Source organism: Tenrec ecaudatus, chromosome 2 (genome assembly GCF_050624435.1).
Source record: "Tenrec ecaudatus isolate mTenEca1 chromosome 2, mTenEca1.hap1, whole genome shotgun sequence".
Taxonomy (NCBI): Eukaryota; Metazoa; Chordata; class Mammalia; order Afrosoricida; family Tenrecidae; genus Tenrec; species Tenrec ecaudatus.
Window position 1 is genome coordinate 223,405,503 of NC_134531.1, and position 18,906 is coordinate 223,424,408.

The 18,906-nt window shown below is 54.2% G+C and overlaps 1 protein-coding gene across 1 annotated transcript in view; it reads left to right on the forward strand.

Moving 5' to 3' along the window:
* The window catches only part of URB1 (URB1 ribosome biogenesis factor), a 77,378-nt gene that overhangs the window by 17,284 nt on the left and 41,188 nt on the right, over positions 1-18,906 (forward strand). The window contains exons 8-17 of the mRNA XM_075542372.1: positions 266-390; positions 1,662-1,857; positions 3,148-3,285; positions 5,558-5,731; positions 6,512-6,641; positions 7,401-7,517; positions 9,131-9,243; positions 15,498-15,617; positions 17,797-17,913; positions 18,358-18,496. Of these exons, the coding sequence (XP_075398487.1) occupies positions 266-390; positions 1,662-1,857; positions 3,148-3,285; positions 5,558-5,731; positions 6,512-6,641; positions 7,401-7,517; positions 9,131-9,243; positions 15,498-15,617; positions 17,797-17,913; positions 18,358-18,496 (1,369 nt within the window). The remainder of the gene's footprint in view (positions 1-265; positions 391-1,661; positions 1,858-3,147; positions 3,286-5,557; positions 5,732-6,511; positions 6,642-7,400; positions 7,518-9,130; positions 9,244-15,497; positions 15,618-17,796; positions 17,914-18,357; positions 18,497-18,906) is intronic.

The window sequence follows — 18,906 nt, forward strand, 5'->3', positions numbered from 1 at the left end:
AGTTAAGTCATCATGAAGCCTATGGGGAAAATACAGATTTCCACTTGCCCCCCTTCACAGTGTACTCACAGCTGGCCCCACGAAGGTCTCCTTGATGGTCTTCCCTAGGTGTTTTGGTTTTGTTTGTATTTCAGAATGACACAGACCTACACTTTTGTCCTCACTGTTGGTGGGCGTATGATCCTGCCAACTGGTTCCCTGTAGCACTTAGTAAGGTTTATGATGGATTTGGGATTTTCATGGAATTTTTTCAAAACCCTCGCAGGCTTCTGCTGAAGAGGCGGGGAAAACCATGGTGAGGGAGCTGGTTCATAACTTCCTGATGGATCTCTGCTGTTCGCTCAAGCACGGAATCAACTTCTATGACGCCTCTCTTGGGACCTTTGGGAGGTAACGTAACATTCCTTCCCACTGTGGGTCTGGGCCGTTGCCCTGAGTGTCCTGGCGGAGGAGCCGATAGAGGGCAGGTGAAGAGTCTGCGTGAGTGTCCCGAGTCTGGTGGGGGTCCATTTGGAACAAGTGCTGGCTCACGTGACTTTGGAAGCTCCAGTCTTTGGAAAGGCTTCTGTGCGTCCTTTGTGCTCCCAGTGGAGCAGGGCACGCCTTTCTAGAAGAACCTCTCCAGTGTCACTCTTTCCCCTGGCTTGGGCTTCCTGCTGCAGCTCATCTCTACCTCAGGTATTTATTCATTCCTGTGCCCCAGCATCAGCAGGAACAGCGACCACTCTGCTTTGTGCACTGCTGTGCTCTCGGGGCCTCCGAGAGTGCCTGGCACACAGTAGGCGCCTGGTGAAAGTAGGGAATTATATGTAGCGGTGGTTCTCAACCTCCCTAATGCCACGACCCTTTCATACAGTTCCTCATGTTGTGGTGGCCCCCCAACCACAAAATTATTTTCGTTGCTACTTCATCACTGTAATTTTGCTACTGTTATGGATCGTAATGTAAATATCTGATATCCAGGATCTATTTTCATTGTTACAAATTGAACATAATTAAATACAATTAAAGCATAGTGATTAATCACAAAACAATACGTACTTATATATTGTGAAAAAATTATATATTGTGTTTTCTGATGGTCTTGGGCGATCCCTGTGAAAGGGTCATTTGACCCCCAAAGGGGTTGCGGCCACAGGTTGACCCGCTGCTCTAGAGTAGAGAGCCCCAAACCCAGCTTAGTGATGTGATTCTGACTTGTGGTGTCCGACAGGACAGGGCAGAGGTGCTGCACGGGCCCTCCAGAGCCGTCCTCTTTCCAGAAGCCCCGCCACCCGTCTTTCTCTCACAGTGCGGCGATGGGTGCCCCAGTGTTGCTTGTAGCATAGAGCAGAGATTGGGCAGCGGTGCGGTGAGTGGGGCAGACAGTAAGCATTTCACGAGGCTCTGTGGCCGTTTGGCCTCCGTGGTGACTCAGCCGGGCGGCTATGGCGTGAAAGCAGCCGTGGCCTAGGCAAACAGGTGGACCGGGTCGCCCCATTACCCGGTTGCGGCTGGGCTTTCTGAGGGCGACCAGCGGAGCTGCCGGTCGGATCATTTTGAGCTCTTAGAGTAAGCTGACCCTCCCTGGGCTCCTTGGGAAGGTAGTGTCCCACCCTCTGGTGCACCTCAGGGCGTGCGTGCTTCAGAATGATGCCAGGCGTCCGTTCTCTCTCCAACAGAGGAGGAAACCTGACCCTCCTGCACTTCTTGTTGGGTCTGAAAACTGCGGCCGAGGACGAGCTGGTGGCCGAGCTGGCGGTGAACATCCTGAAAGCGTGCCCCGACTTACTCAACAAGTACTTCAAGGAGGTCACGCTTTCCTTCCTCCCGAGGGTGAAGTCGGCGTGGTCGAACAACATCAAACTGCTCAACAAGGTGCGAGACCCCAGGGACCTTTCACCCGCGCGGGAGAGCACAGAGCAGCGGATGCGGGGGGAGGAGGTGGTGACTGACAATGTCTCCCAGTGGCTTTTCGAAGGACTCCCTGGGATCACTTTGGGGTCCTTTCCCCCTGAGGATGGCATTTTGCTTTTCACCAAGGGGAAGGGGGAGGCTGTGGCTCTTGAATCCGCCGAGGCGATTTCATCTCAGTCATTGAGACAGTTTGCTGAGAGTAACGTCTCAGTGCGCATAGAATTGTATGAGCTACCTTCGTGGTAAGGGGTTTTTCAAGATTGTCGTGTCTAGTACTTAGCACAAATTGAAAGGGTACTCTGAGCCCCAGTCCCAATGGACTTGTGTTGGTGGGTGTGCATTCTCTTCCCTCTGATCCCAGAGGTAAATACCCTTCATCTTCCAACGGGAATGCTGTTGTTAGGAGCCAATGTGCCTGAACGAGACCCTGCCCGAACCGCAGCCGCCTCCCTACTAGAAATCACTCAGCCCTGATGCTCAGCTCCATTGAGCTCTCGGTGCTCAGATTACGGAAGCCTCCCGGGGAAGTGAGGAGCCCTGGGGGGTGGGTAAGCACACGACTGGACAGCAATGTGGCAGTGGCCTTCCATGAGTGACGGCAGTGGAAGTCCCGTGGGAAGTACCTGCAGTTCCTTTTTGCACGCGAGTCGGGGTGCCATGTAAAACAAGCCCCTTCCCTGTGCCCACTCGCTGGTTCCGAAGGGCCTGTCTCGTGCACACCCCACATGTGTTTTGCGATGAGCTGGATGCCTTCTGTCAACGCTCACTTTGCTGAAGATCCGATGGGGCAGGTGGCTGAGGCCAAGCACCTGAGTTTCCTAGGCCTGACGCGGAGCCTTCCATTGGTTCCAGCTGTGTGGCCCCAGGGGACGCCAGGACCCTTATCAAGGTTAGCCGCTGTCCCCTACAAACAAACCTTTTGAGTTTTGAACAGAAAGGATCACTGCCCCAGAAGGTTGTTTATGACACTTCCCAGAGATGCCCTCCTTTGGCAGGGGCCTCCCGGGTGTAGTTCCTGGGACATGGACACCATCCCCGGTTTGACAAGGTTCCCTGCACCCTGGGCACCGGTCCTGTGCCCGGGCTTGTCCTTACCAAGTGGGTTTGGTAGTTACCCTTCTGGATCCTCTCCCTGGGAAAACCCTGGGTGTTGGTCACTAACAGTTTCACTGACTTCTCTGCCAGGCGCCTGAAATCCACTCTGGCTTTGACATCTGCCCCTGGCGCCAAGTAACTCTCTTCTTTCCGTAGATCTACGAGGCCCAGCCGGAGATTTCCCGGGCGTTTCAGACCAGGGAGTTTGTCCCCTTGCCTCGGCTCCTCCAGATGGTGATGGTGACCACCGTGCCTCCGGTCTGCAACAAGACCATGTTCACCCAGGCTTTAAATGTATGCTGCTTCCAGAACTTTCCCACTGGCTTTGTGGGGGCATGGATTTGGGACTACCGGCTTGGGGGTTCATTTCTTGTCAATGGGCCTTTCTCCTGAGGAGCCCCAAGGTGGGCTGGAACCACCAGCCTTTCAGTTAGTAGCCAAGCCCACTAAACCAGCGCCTGTACCACTGGGGCTTGGGCCTGCCCTAGGGTGGGAGGAGAGACCTCGGGTCTGGTTACAGGCCAGTGCCCCTGATTCAAGTCTCCTGTGTAGCATTTCTGGATGAGGCGGCACAGAGCGGCCTGGCCAGGTCTTTCCTGGGGTTTCAGTGAGTGGCGAGGGGTGGCTTCTGAGGGGTGTTATTGAAGGTTGCTTTCACAGGAGGAAAACATTGCTGTTTGCATTTCATGTAATTGCTAGAGTCCGCCGTCTGCGGACACTCACCTTTCACCGCAGCGCCATGGGCTCTTGTGAATGGCTGTCTAGAAACTGTTGGCACACCTGCATCTTGGGGCCCTTGTGGTCCCGGCCCCCAAACCCAGGTTGTTGCAAGATGTGCCTAAGGGAGGCCAGGTGTTCAGAGTGGCTTTAGTGGGCCAGGTGCAGTCTCTGTCCTCATGTCCCCTACCCTTGCCGGTGGGACGGGACTGGCCAGCTCGCTGGTGCTGGGGTGGCTGTGACTGTGAGGGTTGAAGACGCAGGAGCCCATGCAATTGTACGGAAGACCTTCTGATGACCTCTAACAGTGGGCTGAGGGTTTGGGAGAAGGAAGCCCGTATGTTCCTCAGCAGACACGTCTTTTTGTTCGGCCCGCCAGGTCCTCGTGAGCAAAAGTCAGATCCAGTGAGCACCCCCCCACCCCCACTCCCCACAGTGTTTGATGGGAGACACTGGCATTTTATCCTTCGGGGCCTGTAAGGAAATAGAACCGGAAGCCATCTGTTGCATGCAGCTGCTCTGAGGGCCAGGGGTCATTTCACCCCCAGAGCCTCACCTTGCTTCTCCTGTCGTCTCCACGCCAGCAGGAGTGTGCCCTGGGAGAGGTGTGTCGCCCTCCAGGGCAGGTGTTCTCAGGGAGAACCGGGGCAGAGACGGCCGTGCCTGTGGCCCCTGTTCACGCAGGCCGCTCCTCTAGCTGGTTCAGGAAGTTCAGCATGGAGACTCAACTCTTCAAGGGTGACCCTATGGCTGGAAAAAGTGTTTTAATAATACTTTTATGTGATTACAGCAGTGTTTAAGGAGAACATTTAGCTGCATACATTTTTGAATCAGAAAGGAAAGCGCTGCCTTTGTTTTAGAAATGGAAAATCGGGTTTAGCTGCAGGGTCCCAGGCTGCTGGGCGAGCGCTCTGTTCCCAGCCCTTTGGGTGGACGTGAACACTTGGTTGGGGCGCTGTCTCTGAAGAGTCAGGAGGTCAGAGACATTACCGCTGTGGAGTGGTTTGCAATGACCAAGGGCCTTCCAAAAGTTCACAGACTGTGGCGGGAAAGGTCGTAGGGTGGTTTTCTTTTCCCGTGAACTTTTTGAAGCCCCCTTGTAGGCAGATGGCAATACCTGGAGTTCTGGGAAATAGACCAGAGCACCTTTAGCGAAGTTAGCTCCCCTCGTTAGTGCCCCTCCAACTTGAGCGAGACTGTGTCAGAAGGCACGTTCTGCTTCAGCAGGTCCGGGTGAGGCCCGAGACTCTGCATTCGCAGCAGGCTCCCAGGCGGTGCCCACACTGCGGGCCCTCGGATCCCACACAGTGAGGACCAAGGGTCGTGGCTTGCTCCTCTTGGACCCAGCATGGGTCTGAAACCTTTTTCGGTCTCTGCAGTGAGCTGGGAAGACCTTCCCAATTGTCATTCTGAGTATCATCGGAAGGAGGGAAACTTGGGTGTCCACGGCCTCGGCACTGGGCCGCGTGTCGGTGGAGCCTGGAGTGACGTTCCATGCTGCAACACCCGTTGCATTTTCTGGTCATCGCACCCCCTGGAAGTTACGTGCCTTCAGAAGTGGCTAGTTAGGCTCTGGGGTTGGTGGCGCAGATCCCTCTCTCAGAGGCTTATTCAACTCAGACCGAGAGAGCCAGAGCCATGAGGCAATGCCGCGGGCCGCGTTCTCAGCAGTGACTATAGAGCCAGACCTGGCGGCTGTCAGAGGACAGGTCCCCAGGGGCCTCTTCTCACTCGAGGGTCCTCTGCGACTTGTCGCAGAAAGGGCTGCGGCCAGTCCCACGCGGGGCAGGCATGGATCTGCTCGTCTCCCCGGAGACGTTTGTAGATTTTGGCGCTCTTGTCTCTCCAGCTGGACAGCACGTCGGTGAAACACACAGCTCTGTCCCTCCTTTCCGTCATTTTGAAGCGCGCATCGAAGACGATCGCTCACTGCCTGGATCGAGAGGTGTGGCACGAGCCAGGCGTGTACTCACCTGCGGCGATGGAGGAATTCGTGCAGCTCTTCCGGGAAGCCCTGAGCAAGGTAGGTGTGGAAGCCGGACGCACACTCTCCCGGAGAGCTCTGCACCCGAGGACGCCAGAGAGAAAAGGCAGGCGATCCTGGGAGCTCGGAGGGCGGGTGCCACGCGAGGTCGCGCTGAAGCCACAGGGTGGGAACGGCTGTGGTCTGAGCGAGGCGGACCCCTTCCGCTGAGGGTCCGCGGTGCTGCACTCAGAGCAGCGCCCCGAAGCCCTCTGATGGAATGAACACACCTAGAAGCGGGTCGTGTGGTTCTCATGGCTTCTTCTCCCGGGTGCTGGTGGCGTGTGCATCCCTCCTCCCAACCTCCATGCCCTGTGGGCATACCGCGCGCTTTCCTGGGGGTGGGGGGTGGGAGGGCGGCAGGAGGCGGCTCTCCTGTGGGAATGGCCGGCTGCCCTGGACAGGGTCCCTCAGGGTGTCAGCAGGTCCTCATAGGTGTTTTCCGTATTCCAGTGTTTGACCTTCCACCAGCTCCTTGTGTGCATCCTAGGACTTCACACAAGGGCCTGCTGGCGCTGGGGCTTGTGTGCCCCTCGGCCGCATTCTCTCCCACACTCGCAGATGCTCCCGCAGGCTCTCACACGCTCCTGTGCACCCCCTCCCTCCCTCGGGCAGACTTTGGCACGCGGACTCCCACCCCCTCACGTTCAGTCTCACCGCCGTTCTCACCCCCACTCCCTTTCTCTCACCCATGTGTGCTTGGGCCTCCGCTCGTCCGTTCTCTTTCTTGCGAATGGGACTGCACCTTGAGGTTGGTTGGTGTCTCTGCTTCCCCTTTAGATGCTACCAGACCTGAACACTGTCGTGTGGGTGTGGCAGACCCTTAAAAAACCAGAGGCCAAGCAGGATGGCGAGAAAGCAAAGGGGAAGGGTGACGTGACTCCCACTGCCGACGTGGTTCCGCAGAGCGGTGAGGACTGTGTGTGTGCGCGGCTTTATAGCAGTTCTGGGTGGAAGGCCTCTGACTGGAGGTCTCCGGCGCCCTTTGGGGCCTGCGGAGAGGAATTGGCTGGGAATCACAGGTTGAATTCTAACTTGTGTCTCTCAGCCGGCACATGGAGGTGGGCAGGAGTCCCCTTCCTGCTGCTACAGCACAGTGCAGTGTGTGCTCACCAGACAGACCTGCCCCCGGCCGGGCTGTGGCTTCCTGCCTCATGAATATCACATCTCCTCCTCCTGTGACAGCCACTGACCTCAGAGGCCTGTCCATGGTCACCGCGGTGAGGCAGGCACTTGACCCGGCCAGTTAGACATACATTTTAAATCTTATATATCTATGTTTTTACTGCACAGACTCCTTGGTCTCCCTGGGGCTCAGTCAGCAGTTGGTTAGTGACCCAGCCAGGAGTCGGGATTGGGCCCCCTTTCCTGACTGCCCAGTGGTCTCACAGAGTTCTTGATGGCTAACCAAGGAGAGAAAAGAGGCATACTTCTTTTTTTTTTAAATCATTTTATCGGGGGCTCGTGCAATTCTTAGCACAATCCATATGTCTCTCCATTGTGTCAAGCACATTTGTTGCCATCATCATCAAAACCTTTTCTTTCTACTGGAGTCCTTGGTATCAGCTCCTCATTTCCCTGCTCCCTCCCCGTGGCACTCCCCCCACCCCGCCCCCCCATGAACCCTTGAGGCATACTTCTTAATGCCAACTGTTTTGCTTGGTCCCAGATGATGCAGAAACCCTTCTTTTGAAAGCTGTCCTGCTCCAGGTCATATGCCTATACCAGAAGGTGGTCCCCCACGTGGTCATGCAGTACAACTTTGACTTCAGCAAGCTCCTGAAAGGTGGGTGTCCAGGGTGGCAGGCCCCGCTCTGTCCTTTCTGCCGGTGAGGCTGCAGGAAGCCAAGGGCCTGCAGGCTGGCGGGCAGTTGTGCTGGCATCTCTGGTCCCACCAGCCTGGTTCTTTTGATCTGGGCCAGTGTTTTAAAAATGGAATCCCCTGGCTGCATGAATGGCCAAGGGCTTGATTACTAGCCCAAAGGTTGGTGGTTGGAGCCCACCCAGAGACGATGGAAGGCAGGTGATCACCTTCTGAACGGCAGTGCCTTGGAAAGGCTGGGGCACTTGTGTCTGACACGCATGGACTCCTCCTTCAGTAACGTCAGGGGAGCACTTTGCAGCAGCGAGATTGGAGGGGCAGAGCCAAGCTGCCTGGCCTGAGTTGCATCCTGCTGCGGACAATCCACAGCCTTTTCCGAAGGGCGCAGGGTGTAGGGCTGGAACGGAAACAGAGGCCCTTAGAAGTTGCGGCCCTTTCACGCAGAGCCACTTTTAACCAGGCTCTGGCGGTGCAGTGGGCTACGCAGCAGGCTGCTAACCCCCAGGCCAGCAGTGTGAAACCACCAGCCACCCTGTGGGAGAAAGACGAGGCTCTCCTAGAGAGTTCTGGTCCCGGGATCCCTCAGGGGCTGTGTCCCTTGCCCTGTAGGAGCACTGTGAGCTGGAATGGACTCATGCAGGATTACCCCTGTGAGCTGGGTTCAGACTACTTGTCCGAGCCACAGTGAACTTCTCTGGCCCTGCTCCCTTGATGGTGAAGGTCGTCCAGTAAAAAGAGCTTTATAGTTTGGCCTATAGAAGAACCCTTGGAAGATTGCCATTCTTGGAATTTACACATGCTCTTGAAATGGTCTTCCCCCAAGGCTGTAATTAACAGTTTACTTGTTTGAAAGTAAAGGGTCCTTCTTGCCGTGAGAATGTGACATTTGCTAGGCCGTGGCCACTTGGTCCTTGATCGCCTGGTCCTTCTCAAGCATTGGAGGAATCTAGAGGCCAGACCACAGGGTGAGGATGCATGCTGGCACCTTGGTCCCTGCCCATAGGTGCCAGTCTCTGGAGCAGGCACGGGTGTGTGTGTGTGTGTGTGTGTGTGTGTGTGTGTGTGTGTGTGAGTGTTACCGATTGGCTGCATTTGGGGTACAGCATGAGGTAGAGTGGGCAGGGTGAGCTGTGGGAAGATGTCCATGTAGCTGGAGGGCACATGGATTTGGACTCTTTTCAGGGGTTTGGGCAAACCTTGGGAGGGAATCTTTGGGAGGCATCTGTGATCAAGCCCTGGTCTACTGACCAAAAGGTCGATTGCTTAAATCCACCCAAAGGTACAGAGGAAGAAAGGCCTGGTGACCTAAGGACAGCTTTTGTAAACTGGAGCAAATCTGCCCTGCACCCGTAGGGCTACTAGGAGAAAGAATGGGTTTGGTTTTGGGGAAAAGGAGATGTTGTCAGGAGAGACAGAATGGTTTTGGTTTGGGGGGAAGGAGATGCTGTCAGGCGAGCATGTGGGTGGACCGCAGATTAAGAGACAGGATGAGGTACGGAGCCCCAGAGGGCACCTGGCCTCAGATGTGGAGTTCTGTGTCTCTTGTGACTTGCTGTGTTTCTGCTTTTGCACCCTAGGTGTCATTTTGGAGCAGGGCCTTCGTGACCAGGTCCCGCCCCTTCTGCAGCACCACCTACTGAAGGTGGCCCTGGAGCTGCCCGCCAGCAAGTTCTCCTGGCTGAAGGCACAGGTAGGCGGCAGGCAGGGGTCTGTTGTGGACTAGCCTGCTGGGCTATGGGCTTTCTTGCCCAGAGATTTCCAATGACATCAGATGCCTGGCATGGTTGTGGGCATGATGGGTATGACTCCTCTTGCAGAGAAGCTGGGGTTGTCCACCAGGCCTGCACACCTCTGCAAACGGTTTGCACAGGGTTTTACCTCTGCCAGAGGTGCCTTGGAAGAAAGGCCCAGCAACCTGGTTTCTGAAAATTCAGCCACTGGAAACCCTGTGAGCATAGCTCTCCTCTGACCGAATGAGGTCACAGCGTGAGTTGGAGCAGACTCTAGCGTGTCCCGCCTGAAAAAGCACCTGAGGAGTAGAAACCCAGACCGAACCCACTGCCATCCAGTCAGCGCCGGCTCATAGCGACCCTGTGGGACAGCGCAGATTTGCCTCTGAATTTACGAGACTAACTCCTTATGGGAGAGGAAAGGCCCATCTTTCTCCCAAGATGCCGCCTGGGCTCCTTTTACTTTATTTTTTTAGAAATCATTTTATTGGGGTCTCTTGCAATTCTTATCACGATCCATCCATCCATCCATTGTGTCAAGCACATATGTACATTTGTTGCCATCATCATTCTCAAACTATTTGCCTTCTACTTGAGCCCTTAATATCTGTTCGTCATTCCACCTCCCCACTCTCCCCTCCCTCATGAAACCTTCATAGTTCATAAAGTATTATTATTTTTTCATATGTTACATTGACGGATGCCCACCCCCCCCCCGCTCTTCTCTGCTGTCCACCCCCCAGGGAGAAGGCTATATGTAGATTCTTGTCATTGGTTCCCCCTTTCCACCCCACTTCCTTCCACCCTCCAGGCATCGCCACTCTCACCACTGGACCTGAAAGGGTCATCTGTCGTGGATTCCCTGTTTCCAGTTCCTATCTGTACCAGTGTGCATCCTCTGGTCTACCCAGACCTGCAAGGCAGAACTGGGATCATGACAGTGGGGAGGAGGAAGCATTTAAGAACCAGAGGAAAGTTGCATGTTTCATTGATGCTACTCTGCACTTTGACTGGCTCATCTCCCCACAACCCCTCAGCAAGGGGGTGTCCAGTTGCCCACTGATGGGCCCTGAGTCTCTACTCCGCACTCACCCACATTTACAATGATACGATTTTTCGTTCTTTGATACCTGATACCTGATCCCTTCAACAGCTCATGGTCACACAGGCTGGTGTGCTTCATCCTTGTGGGCTTTGTTGTTTCTGAGCTAGATGACCGCTTGTTTATCTTCACGCCTTTAAGACCCCAGATGCTATATCTTTTGATAGCCGGGCACCATCAGCTCTCTTCACCACATTTGCTTATGCACACGTTTATCTTTAGTGATCGTATCGGAAGGTAGGCACCCACTGATAGGAGTTTTAGTTCTTTGATGTCTGATAACTGGTCCCTTCTACACCTCGTGGTCAGACAGGCTGGTGTGCTTCTTCCATGTGGGCTTTGATGCTTCTCAGCTAGATGGCTGCTTGTTTATCTTCAAGCCTTTAAGACCCCAGACTCTATATCTTTTGATAGCCGGGCACCATCAGCTTTCTTCACCACATTTGCTTATGCACACATTCTTCAGCAATCATGTCGGGAAGGTGTGCATCATGGAATGCCAATTTAATGAACAATGTGTTCTTGCATTAAGTACTTGAGTGGAAGCCCAATGTCCATCTGCTGCCTTAATACTAAACTTATAATTATATGCATGTAGATCTATTTCCCCGTCCTCTTATATAAGTACATTTACATATGTACATGCCAGTATTTAGACCTCAATAAATGCCCTTTGTTGCTTAGTTCTTTCCTCTATTTCCTTTGACTTTCCTCTTGTCCCACTATCATGCTCAGCCTTCATCTGGGTTTCAGCAATTTCTCGGTTACATCGCTGGGCTCCTTTTTCGTGGGTAAGATAGGTAGTTTTTAGTTGTTTTTAATGAGACTGTTTCTCACTCTCGTCACTTAGAAGTCTCTCATCTTTGGAGTCATACATTCCTAGGGCAGGCTTGGTACTAGGTGCCAAGTCAGGAGAGGGTTGAATGCGGGGAGAAGCAGCATAGATTGCCCGGAAGGACTCTCTTTGTTGTTGTTTCCTATATTCTTAAGCTCTGGAAGCCTAGTGGTTACATATTGGGCTGCGAACCAAAAGGTCTGCAGCCCCAAACCACCAGCCGCACTGCCGAGAAAAGAGGGGCTTTCTACTCCCGTAAAGAGCTACAGCCTCAGAGACCCACAGGGTAGTTGTGCCCTGTCCTACGGAGTCACTGTGAGTCAGTCCACTTGATGGCAGTGGATTTGGGTTAATGTCTTCTAGGGCTTTCCGGAAATCCTAACAAAAGGTAAGGGTGTTCATCTGTGTATTTAAACACGGGATGCTACACAGAGAGAAGACGTGTCCGTGCAAAATTCAGTATTGTGTAGGTGTGCTTCGTTATTTCAGTAGTGGCTTAGGTCTGCTGCAGACCACCACCCAGGGAAGTTTAGGACTATGAGGCACTGGGATCTGAATACTGTTTTCCCTGTAAGTCCCACCTGCCTACAGTTCACCTGCATTTTAGTTGCTTGGCCTTTTCCTAAGAGCTCACTGTGGGCCAGGCTTCCCAGAGTCACAGCTCAAGCAAGGAGAGAAGTGTCTGCAGGCGCTCAACACTAAGTGGTGGGACCAGAACACCCCCCTCCTGTGCAGTTTCCACCCATGCTCTGCCCTCGACCTTTGTACCTCACTGAGGTTACTGACACGGGGTAGTTCTCTAGTGCTGCCGGAGGGCATTCTCAAGCAGATGCATTCTCTCATGGAGGCTAGAAGTCCAAAGTCAGGGTACCTGCTATGGGAAGGCTTTCTCCCTCTCTCAGCTCTGAAGAAAGGTGTGGGCTAGAAATAGGCTTTTCCCCAGCTTTGTGCCAAAGCTCAGAGGCTGCTTGCCAACACATGGTGGGAGGTCCCATGTTTGGAGATATTCTCCCTGAAGGCATCCGCCATCCAGAGCAATCAGAGTGAGGTCTGGTCCATCTTAGGTGAAGCTCACACCCTGTTGATAGGATAGTGACTGTTTCCCTGGAGAGCTCAGAATAGGTCAAACCAGCTCAATGACATCCAAGGTTAGGCTGCCACCCTGAATCAAGGATCCGCCCTTCATGTCACATGTGTACCCTTAATCCCTCCTCTTCCTATGGCATGTATTACCCCTAGATCGTCCCCCTCTCATTACTGTATTGCCTATAGTACAACCCCTTCCTGTGACGTATGTTTTTACCTGTAATCAGGGGGCTTGCACGTCCCCAAAAGATATATGAGCCTTGGTTAGAAATAAATCGCTCTCACTCTCTTCTCCCCTTTCCTCTGCCTGTGCTGTGCACAGACCTGCCTGGTGAGATCATGGCCGTCCCGGAGGTGAACATGCTACCATGAAATCTGTCTGACTCCTTTATTTTAACTTCTTTTCTATCTCTCTTATTCTCTGTGACTTTAATGTTTATATATCATAACCGTACAATGCGCCTACCAGAACCATCATAATGTGAGGTGCTGGTTTCCCCCACAGAAAGGTCCTTGTCTCCTTTCAACATGTGTGGGCCCAGCACCCCTGGGAGAGCTCTTGACATCAATCTTGCCCCAGGTGTGGGAGGGCCTGGGCCCCTGGATCCAAAGGAGATGCTCCACTCTCAGCTCTTCTTTCCCAGTGCTGGTCTGGTCCCTTCGAAGCCTGCTCCTTTCTTTGAAATCTTCTTAGGGAAGGTGCTGTAGGTCACACCCCAGGCAGCTCCTGGACCTCAACCCTGAGATGGATGAAGGGTGTTGCCCGCACCTTCAGGCCCTCACATCACATCAGTTCACACCACGTAACGACCACAGTGACCTCATTGCATGGCTGCGAAACCACTGAGAGTCATGACCTGGCCAAGTTGACACTTACTGACGGGGGCCCAAAGCAATCCGTGACAGCCAGAGACCACAGAGAGATGGGTGACACCCCGGCCAATCTGGGCAGTGTCAGCCAGATAATTAGTGAAACAGGGAGTGTCAGTGAGGCTGTGGAGAGGCTGGAGTCCTCGTTCACTGCTGTGGGAATATAAAACCTGGCAGTCCCCGGTGGGAAAAGCTGCCCACCTGACCCAGAAATGTCCGTCCTGGTGTGCACACACGCGAAGGGAAGGCTGAGACAGAAGCCCGTGTCCAAAAATGGCTGATGGATGAGTCAACAAAACGTGCTGCATAGACCCGGTGGAACATCAGTCAGGCTCAGGGAGGATAAAGCCCTGTTGACGCATGACTGCACCTTGAAAGCATGCTGGGTGGACTAAAGCCCAAACCAAACTGCCCCTGCTAGTTTCCCAGGCGACTTCTTCACGGGAGTAGGAAGCCCCATCTTTCACCCTCAGGGGCTGGTGGTTCCGAACTGCAGACCTTTAAGACCACAGCTTAACGTGAACCCACGACGCCACCAGAACTCCTGGGTAGAATTAGTCAGCTGCAAAAGGACAAGTAGTGTGTGAGATCATTTACATGAAGCAAATACTGTAGAAGCTGAGAGTTACTAGCGGTTACCAAGGAGGGCACTTAGTGTATGCTCATGGCGGTGGGGTCTTTTGAATGAGGATATCAATATGTTTGGCACAGCATAAAAAATGAAATCCGGATCACTGAGTGGTAAATGTGGACATGATTGGCTTGGTGGGCAATCTGGTATTTCTCTAGTCACTACAGTTGGAAGGAGTTGAGCCAGTCGACACCCAGGCTTCTCTTGTGTGTAATAGCTTGCAGACCTTTCTTCCAAGGGGGCTCTGGGTCGGGTTGAACTGCCAACCTTTTGATTAAGAGCTAGGCGTATCAATTGTTCACACTCTTGAGAGAAACCTTAATATGAAGGAACCTGTGTTAGTCTGAGTTGACTCGAGGAAAATATCCAGAGACACTCCGGTGTTCAAGAGACAGCTTGATAGCAAAGAGCAATTATATATCAAAAAAGCATCCCAGCCCAGTCCAGATCAAGTCCATAAGTCTGATATTAGCCCATACGTCCCATACTAGTCCATAGATTCCTTTTCTGACTCACGTAGCCGCTCACAATGATACCCAATGCAGGAAGGTCGCAGGCAGGTGGGTGAAAAGTCATGTGAATCCAGTGGTGGTGGAAGCATCTCCACATGGCTCCTCCAACTCCTGAGTGTGTCTCCTCAGCAGGCAGGTGAAGCAGAGAGAGAATGTGATCTGCCTCCCAGGAGAAAGAGGAAGTTCCCAGAATCCTCATGAGAAGGCCACGTCCGCAAGGAGGCATCGTCAGACTGTGACCTGATTGACAGGCTAGACGCCACCCCTAGACGTATTTATCAAGTTGGCATGAAATTGTGTAACTACCACAGAACCCTTATTATCCAAGTAGCCCATTGTTCCCATGCCTCACCTTACACATGCCAGGCTTTATCAGCTGGCCGGCCTCTGGGCCTCGTTAACCCCACCACTGTGTGCTGTTTGGACCTTCCTCACTGCAGTGAAACACTGACTGGCTTGGGGCTGGGGATTTGGAGCTCGGCGCTTTTCAGAAGGAGCCCTGGGGCAGTGGTTACACATTGGGCTGCTAACTGCAAGGTCTTCAGTTCAAAACCACCAGCCACTCCTCAGGGGAAAGAGGGATTTCTACTCTATAAAGAGTTATAGTGTCAGAAACCCACAGGGGCAGTCCCCCCCCCCCCCGCCCTGTAGGGTCGCCGTGAGTTGGCATCGACTCGATGGCAGTGAGTTTGTTTTGGTTTGGTGTTTCTCTGAGACATGTGCTCAAAGCCCAACGGCCTTTTTCAGTGGATGTATGAACGGTTGGCCTGAACAGAGCTGGCTTCCTGATGCCGTGGCCTATTCTTGCCCTGCCGCCCCTCACAGGATAGCCTCTCACCCCCAGCTCTACCATCAAACAGGGCAAGGGAGTCACCCGCTCCGCAGTTGCCTCCGTTTTCACTAAGTAAAACAGGTACAGCTTTTCAGGCAGCACAGGTCACAGCAACGTCCTGCTCTCATGCTCTCCATGGTTACTTCCGTGACTGTTGCTGGGGGATTGGGAGACGGCCCTCACTTCCCAGCTGCATCATAAATGAAATATCAAGAATAAAATAGAAAGGTGTCTAGCCGAGGCGTGAATTACAGTGCCGTCCTGGAAAGGGCCTGGCCTCCTCCAGGCACACACTGTGTGTCCGGCAAGTGATAGCCCCCTTGTTTTTCTAATGTCGTAACCCTAGGAGGGCCCAGATGCAGAAATTGTCGGAGGAGACAGGTCGGTGTTTTACTTACTGATGAAGATGTTTGTGACCAGTGGCCATTCACAGCTCAAGTTGTCCACCAAACTGCTGATCATCAAGGTGAGCATTCTGTGTCCTCCCCCGGCCTTGCACCGAGAGGAGGTCGGCCAGGTCCTCCCTGCAGGAGCAGCTCAGTAAACCCTTGCTGCCCGAAGGCTGCATTGAAAGACTGTTGTAAAAGTAGCTGTCATGGGTGCGCTGTTCATGAAGGGGAGGAAGTGTGAGCGCTCACATCCTGTCCCTGCCTACTGGTGGCACTGGACAAGTTCCTTCATCTCTTTGGAACCATTTCCCATGATGCATGGGGATACTCACACCACAGGTTGCTGCAAGAACTGTACTGAGGGAGGGATGCCCCACGGCCCTGGGCAGTGGCTCTTCAGTGGGCTCTGCCTCGTCTTCACCTGCAGACTCTCAGGCTTCCTGGGGACTTCGTCCCAGAGACCCCTCCCCACGACGCCAACGTCCATCCTGGGACACACTCGGGCTGAGCCATTTGTTACTCCCCTCCCTGCTCTGGCTGGGGCTCTGCCGCCCCAGGTCCGTCCGCTCTTGCTGTTGCAGGAGGAGAGCTAGTGTCTCCTGTCTACCATTGCTGTTGAGCCTACATAGTCTGGCGCTTCCTGGCTGGTTCCTGGCCCTTTAGTCTCCTCCCCCGAGCTGCTTGAGGACTGAGCCTCTGGACATGGAGCCCAGGTGGCACAGTGGGGTAAGGTGGGGTAAGCCACTGCACTGGAGAGAGAGGAAGCCGTCTACTCTTCGAAAAGATTAAAAACAAAGAAAACAACTAACTTCTGTCCGGTCAATTCCACCTCATAGCGACCGTATAGATCACAGCATTGGATACCCCATGGGGATGGTTCCCTCGGTTGGAAAGAGTCCCCGTGAGTCAGAATCGACTTGGCAGCAGTGGGTTTGCTGTTTGGTTTAGCCCTGGATTCCCATAGGCCACGGTTTCTGTACAGGCAGTGCAGGTGCGAACATAATGCCAGGCAGCTCCCATGACCACAAACTGCAAGAGGCAGTCCCTGGGCGGCCCACGGGGCTAAGCGCTTGCCTACTAACGGAATGGTCAGTGGTTCATATCGCCCCAGAGGGGCCTCCGCAGAAGGACTGGGCAGTTTCCTCTAGGAGTTCGCCAACTCCTTGCTGTCAGCCATGGGCACCCCCGTGGAGCACCCCCTTTTTAAACTGCTAAGGGGTGGTGAAATCAGCCTGGTCCGGTTTGCCCTAGGTGCACTCTGCCCCTGGGCTCTGTGCCAGAGGCCACTGTAGACCCAAAGTCTGTGTGCTCAGGCCACATACCATCATCAGTCACTCCCATGCACCCCCAGAGCAAGTCCAGGTTCAGAGCAGGTTCTCTCCTGTTGGAAACGGTGGCTGCTTCTTGTTCAAGCTCCCGCCCCTTTGGGTGACATGACTGGCTCGCTATCCGGGGGCAGTCTGCGCCTGCCAAGGGGTGGGCAGCCAGGAGGGCTCCAGGAGTCCTGCACGCTCTGCTCGTCCCTCCATAGCCAGGTGGAGATCCGGCTGCAGCTGCAGCTGCAGGTTTTCTCCCCTTGTTTGCGGAGCAGGGAGCCCCCCGAGGCATAGTGCCTACACGTTGTGCTGCTAGCCACACATTCAGCAGTTTGAAACCACAGCTGCTCTGTGGGAGGAAGGTGAGGCGCTCTACTCCCAAGAAGTGTTTCAGTCTTGGAAACCCACAGGGCAAGTTCCACCCTGCCCTCTAGGGTCGCCCTGAGCTGGATTCGACTGGCTGGCAGGGAGTCTTGCTTTCCACTTAGGAACTGGGGACAGGACCCAAGCAGAGCATGAGGCTTTATGGTGTCTTAGCACAGGACCATCTTTGCTGGTTTCCTGGTTGCCCTGGGCAGTGGGGATCATATTTGGAAGGAAGAATGCTTAGACCAGGGGTGGGGAGCCTGTTGTCCTGCTGAGGGCCATTTGGGTATTCATAGCATCCTTCTCCGGCCAGCCTGGCCAGACTTGTCATGAACATATCCCTAATGTGATGGCTGGTACTCTTCTCTTGGATGAGCTGTATTGATGGGTTTAAGGGCCTCCTATGGTGAGGAGCCCGGGCGATCCCACCCCTGGTTTTGAGTAAGTTGTGGCTTTGGCGAAGAAGCATGCCCCACGAGCCTCTGCCCTCTGCTGGGGGCACACTAATGGTGTCTCTGCATCCCTGGGATGCAGGCTCCTCCTGAGTCTCCACTGAGCCTCTGCCTCCTGACAGATCCTGCGCGACACGGGGGTGTTTGAGCACACCTGGAAGGAGCTGGAGCTGTGGCTGGAGCACCTGGACCACATGCCGGAGGGGGGAAAAGAGGCCGTGATTCACTTTCTGGAAAGCGTAAGCATGCATGCCCTTTCTTCCTAACTCTGGCTGAAACTTTCGTATCTGCTTTATTTTTTGAATCTGCGCAATAAGTTTTTGGTATGCGCTTTGAGAATGGGTTTTCGCACCAAGCAGTAGTAGGACATAGATGAGGCATCCTGTGGGGGCGAGGGGGCCGGGTGCAGCTGGAAGGTCAGCGGTTCAGACCCGCCCTTGGTTGTGCGGGCGAGCAGACGAGGCAGAGGCTGCTTCTGTGAAGATGCCCACCTGGGAGGCGGGCGGCCCTGTGGAGCAGTCCTGCTCTGTCAGGGGGTCGGGATGGGTCAGAGAGGAAACCGAAGTAAAATCATTGCGCAGACGAAGCTCTCTTCCCTTTACTGTGACCGCCGGCACCTGCGGCCTTTCCCCGTTGCCCTTGTGACCATCTGCACGCTCTGCCCTTGCCCCCATGACTCCCAGGTCTTACTGACGTTGGTGGCAAATCCGTATTCATACACAGACAAAGCCTCTGACTTTGTCCAAGAAGCCAGCACCCTGCAGGCCACTCTGACGAAGCAAGAGGCCGACGACGTCAGCATCCCCATCTCCCACATTGACGGTACGGCCCTCACTCGCGTGCTGCTGGGGGTCCTCTCGGTGGAATAAAGGGGGCGCGCGTTGCCGTTCTGCCTTCACGCTGAGTGCAGGTGCCCCCGCCGGTTCTTTGCGTCAGGGGACGGAAATGTAAACTGCCGAACTTGTTGATGGAATGACTGGCCAACCAGTTCGACAGCTACCGGTTCTTGGTGGTGCATTCTCGTTTGTCCAGTGCTTCCCAGCCTAGGCTCATGGGGCCCACGTGGGCCAGCAGAGCAGAGCTCCTGAGTACTCCACTAGCTTGGCTTGTGGAGGTAGAGCGCCAGGTCTCTGCCGCGGATTTGAACAGCCCAGCTTGTAGTTAGGCGCTGAGAGCAAACTCCGTGTGTCACCCAGGGTCCTCAGCAACCCTAGGAGTGGGGGGAGGTTAAT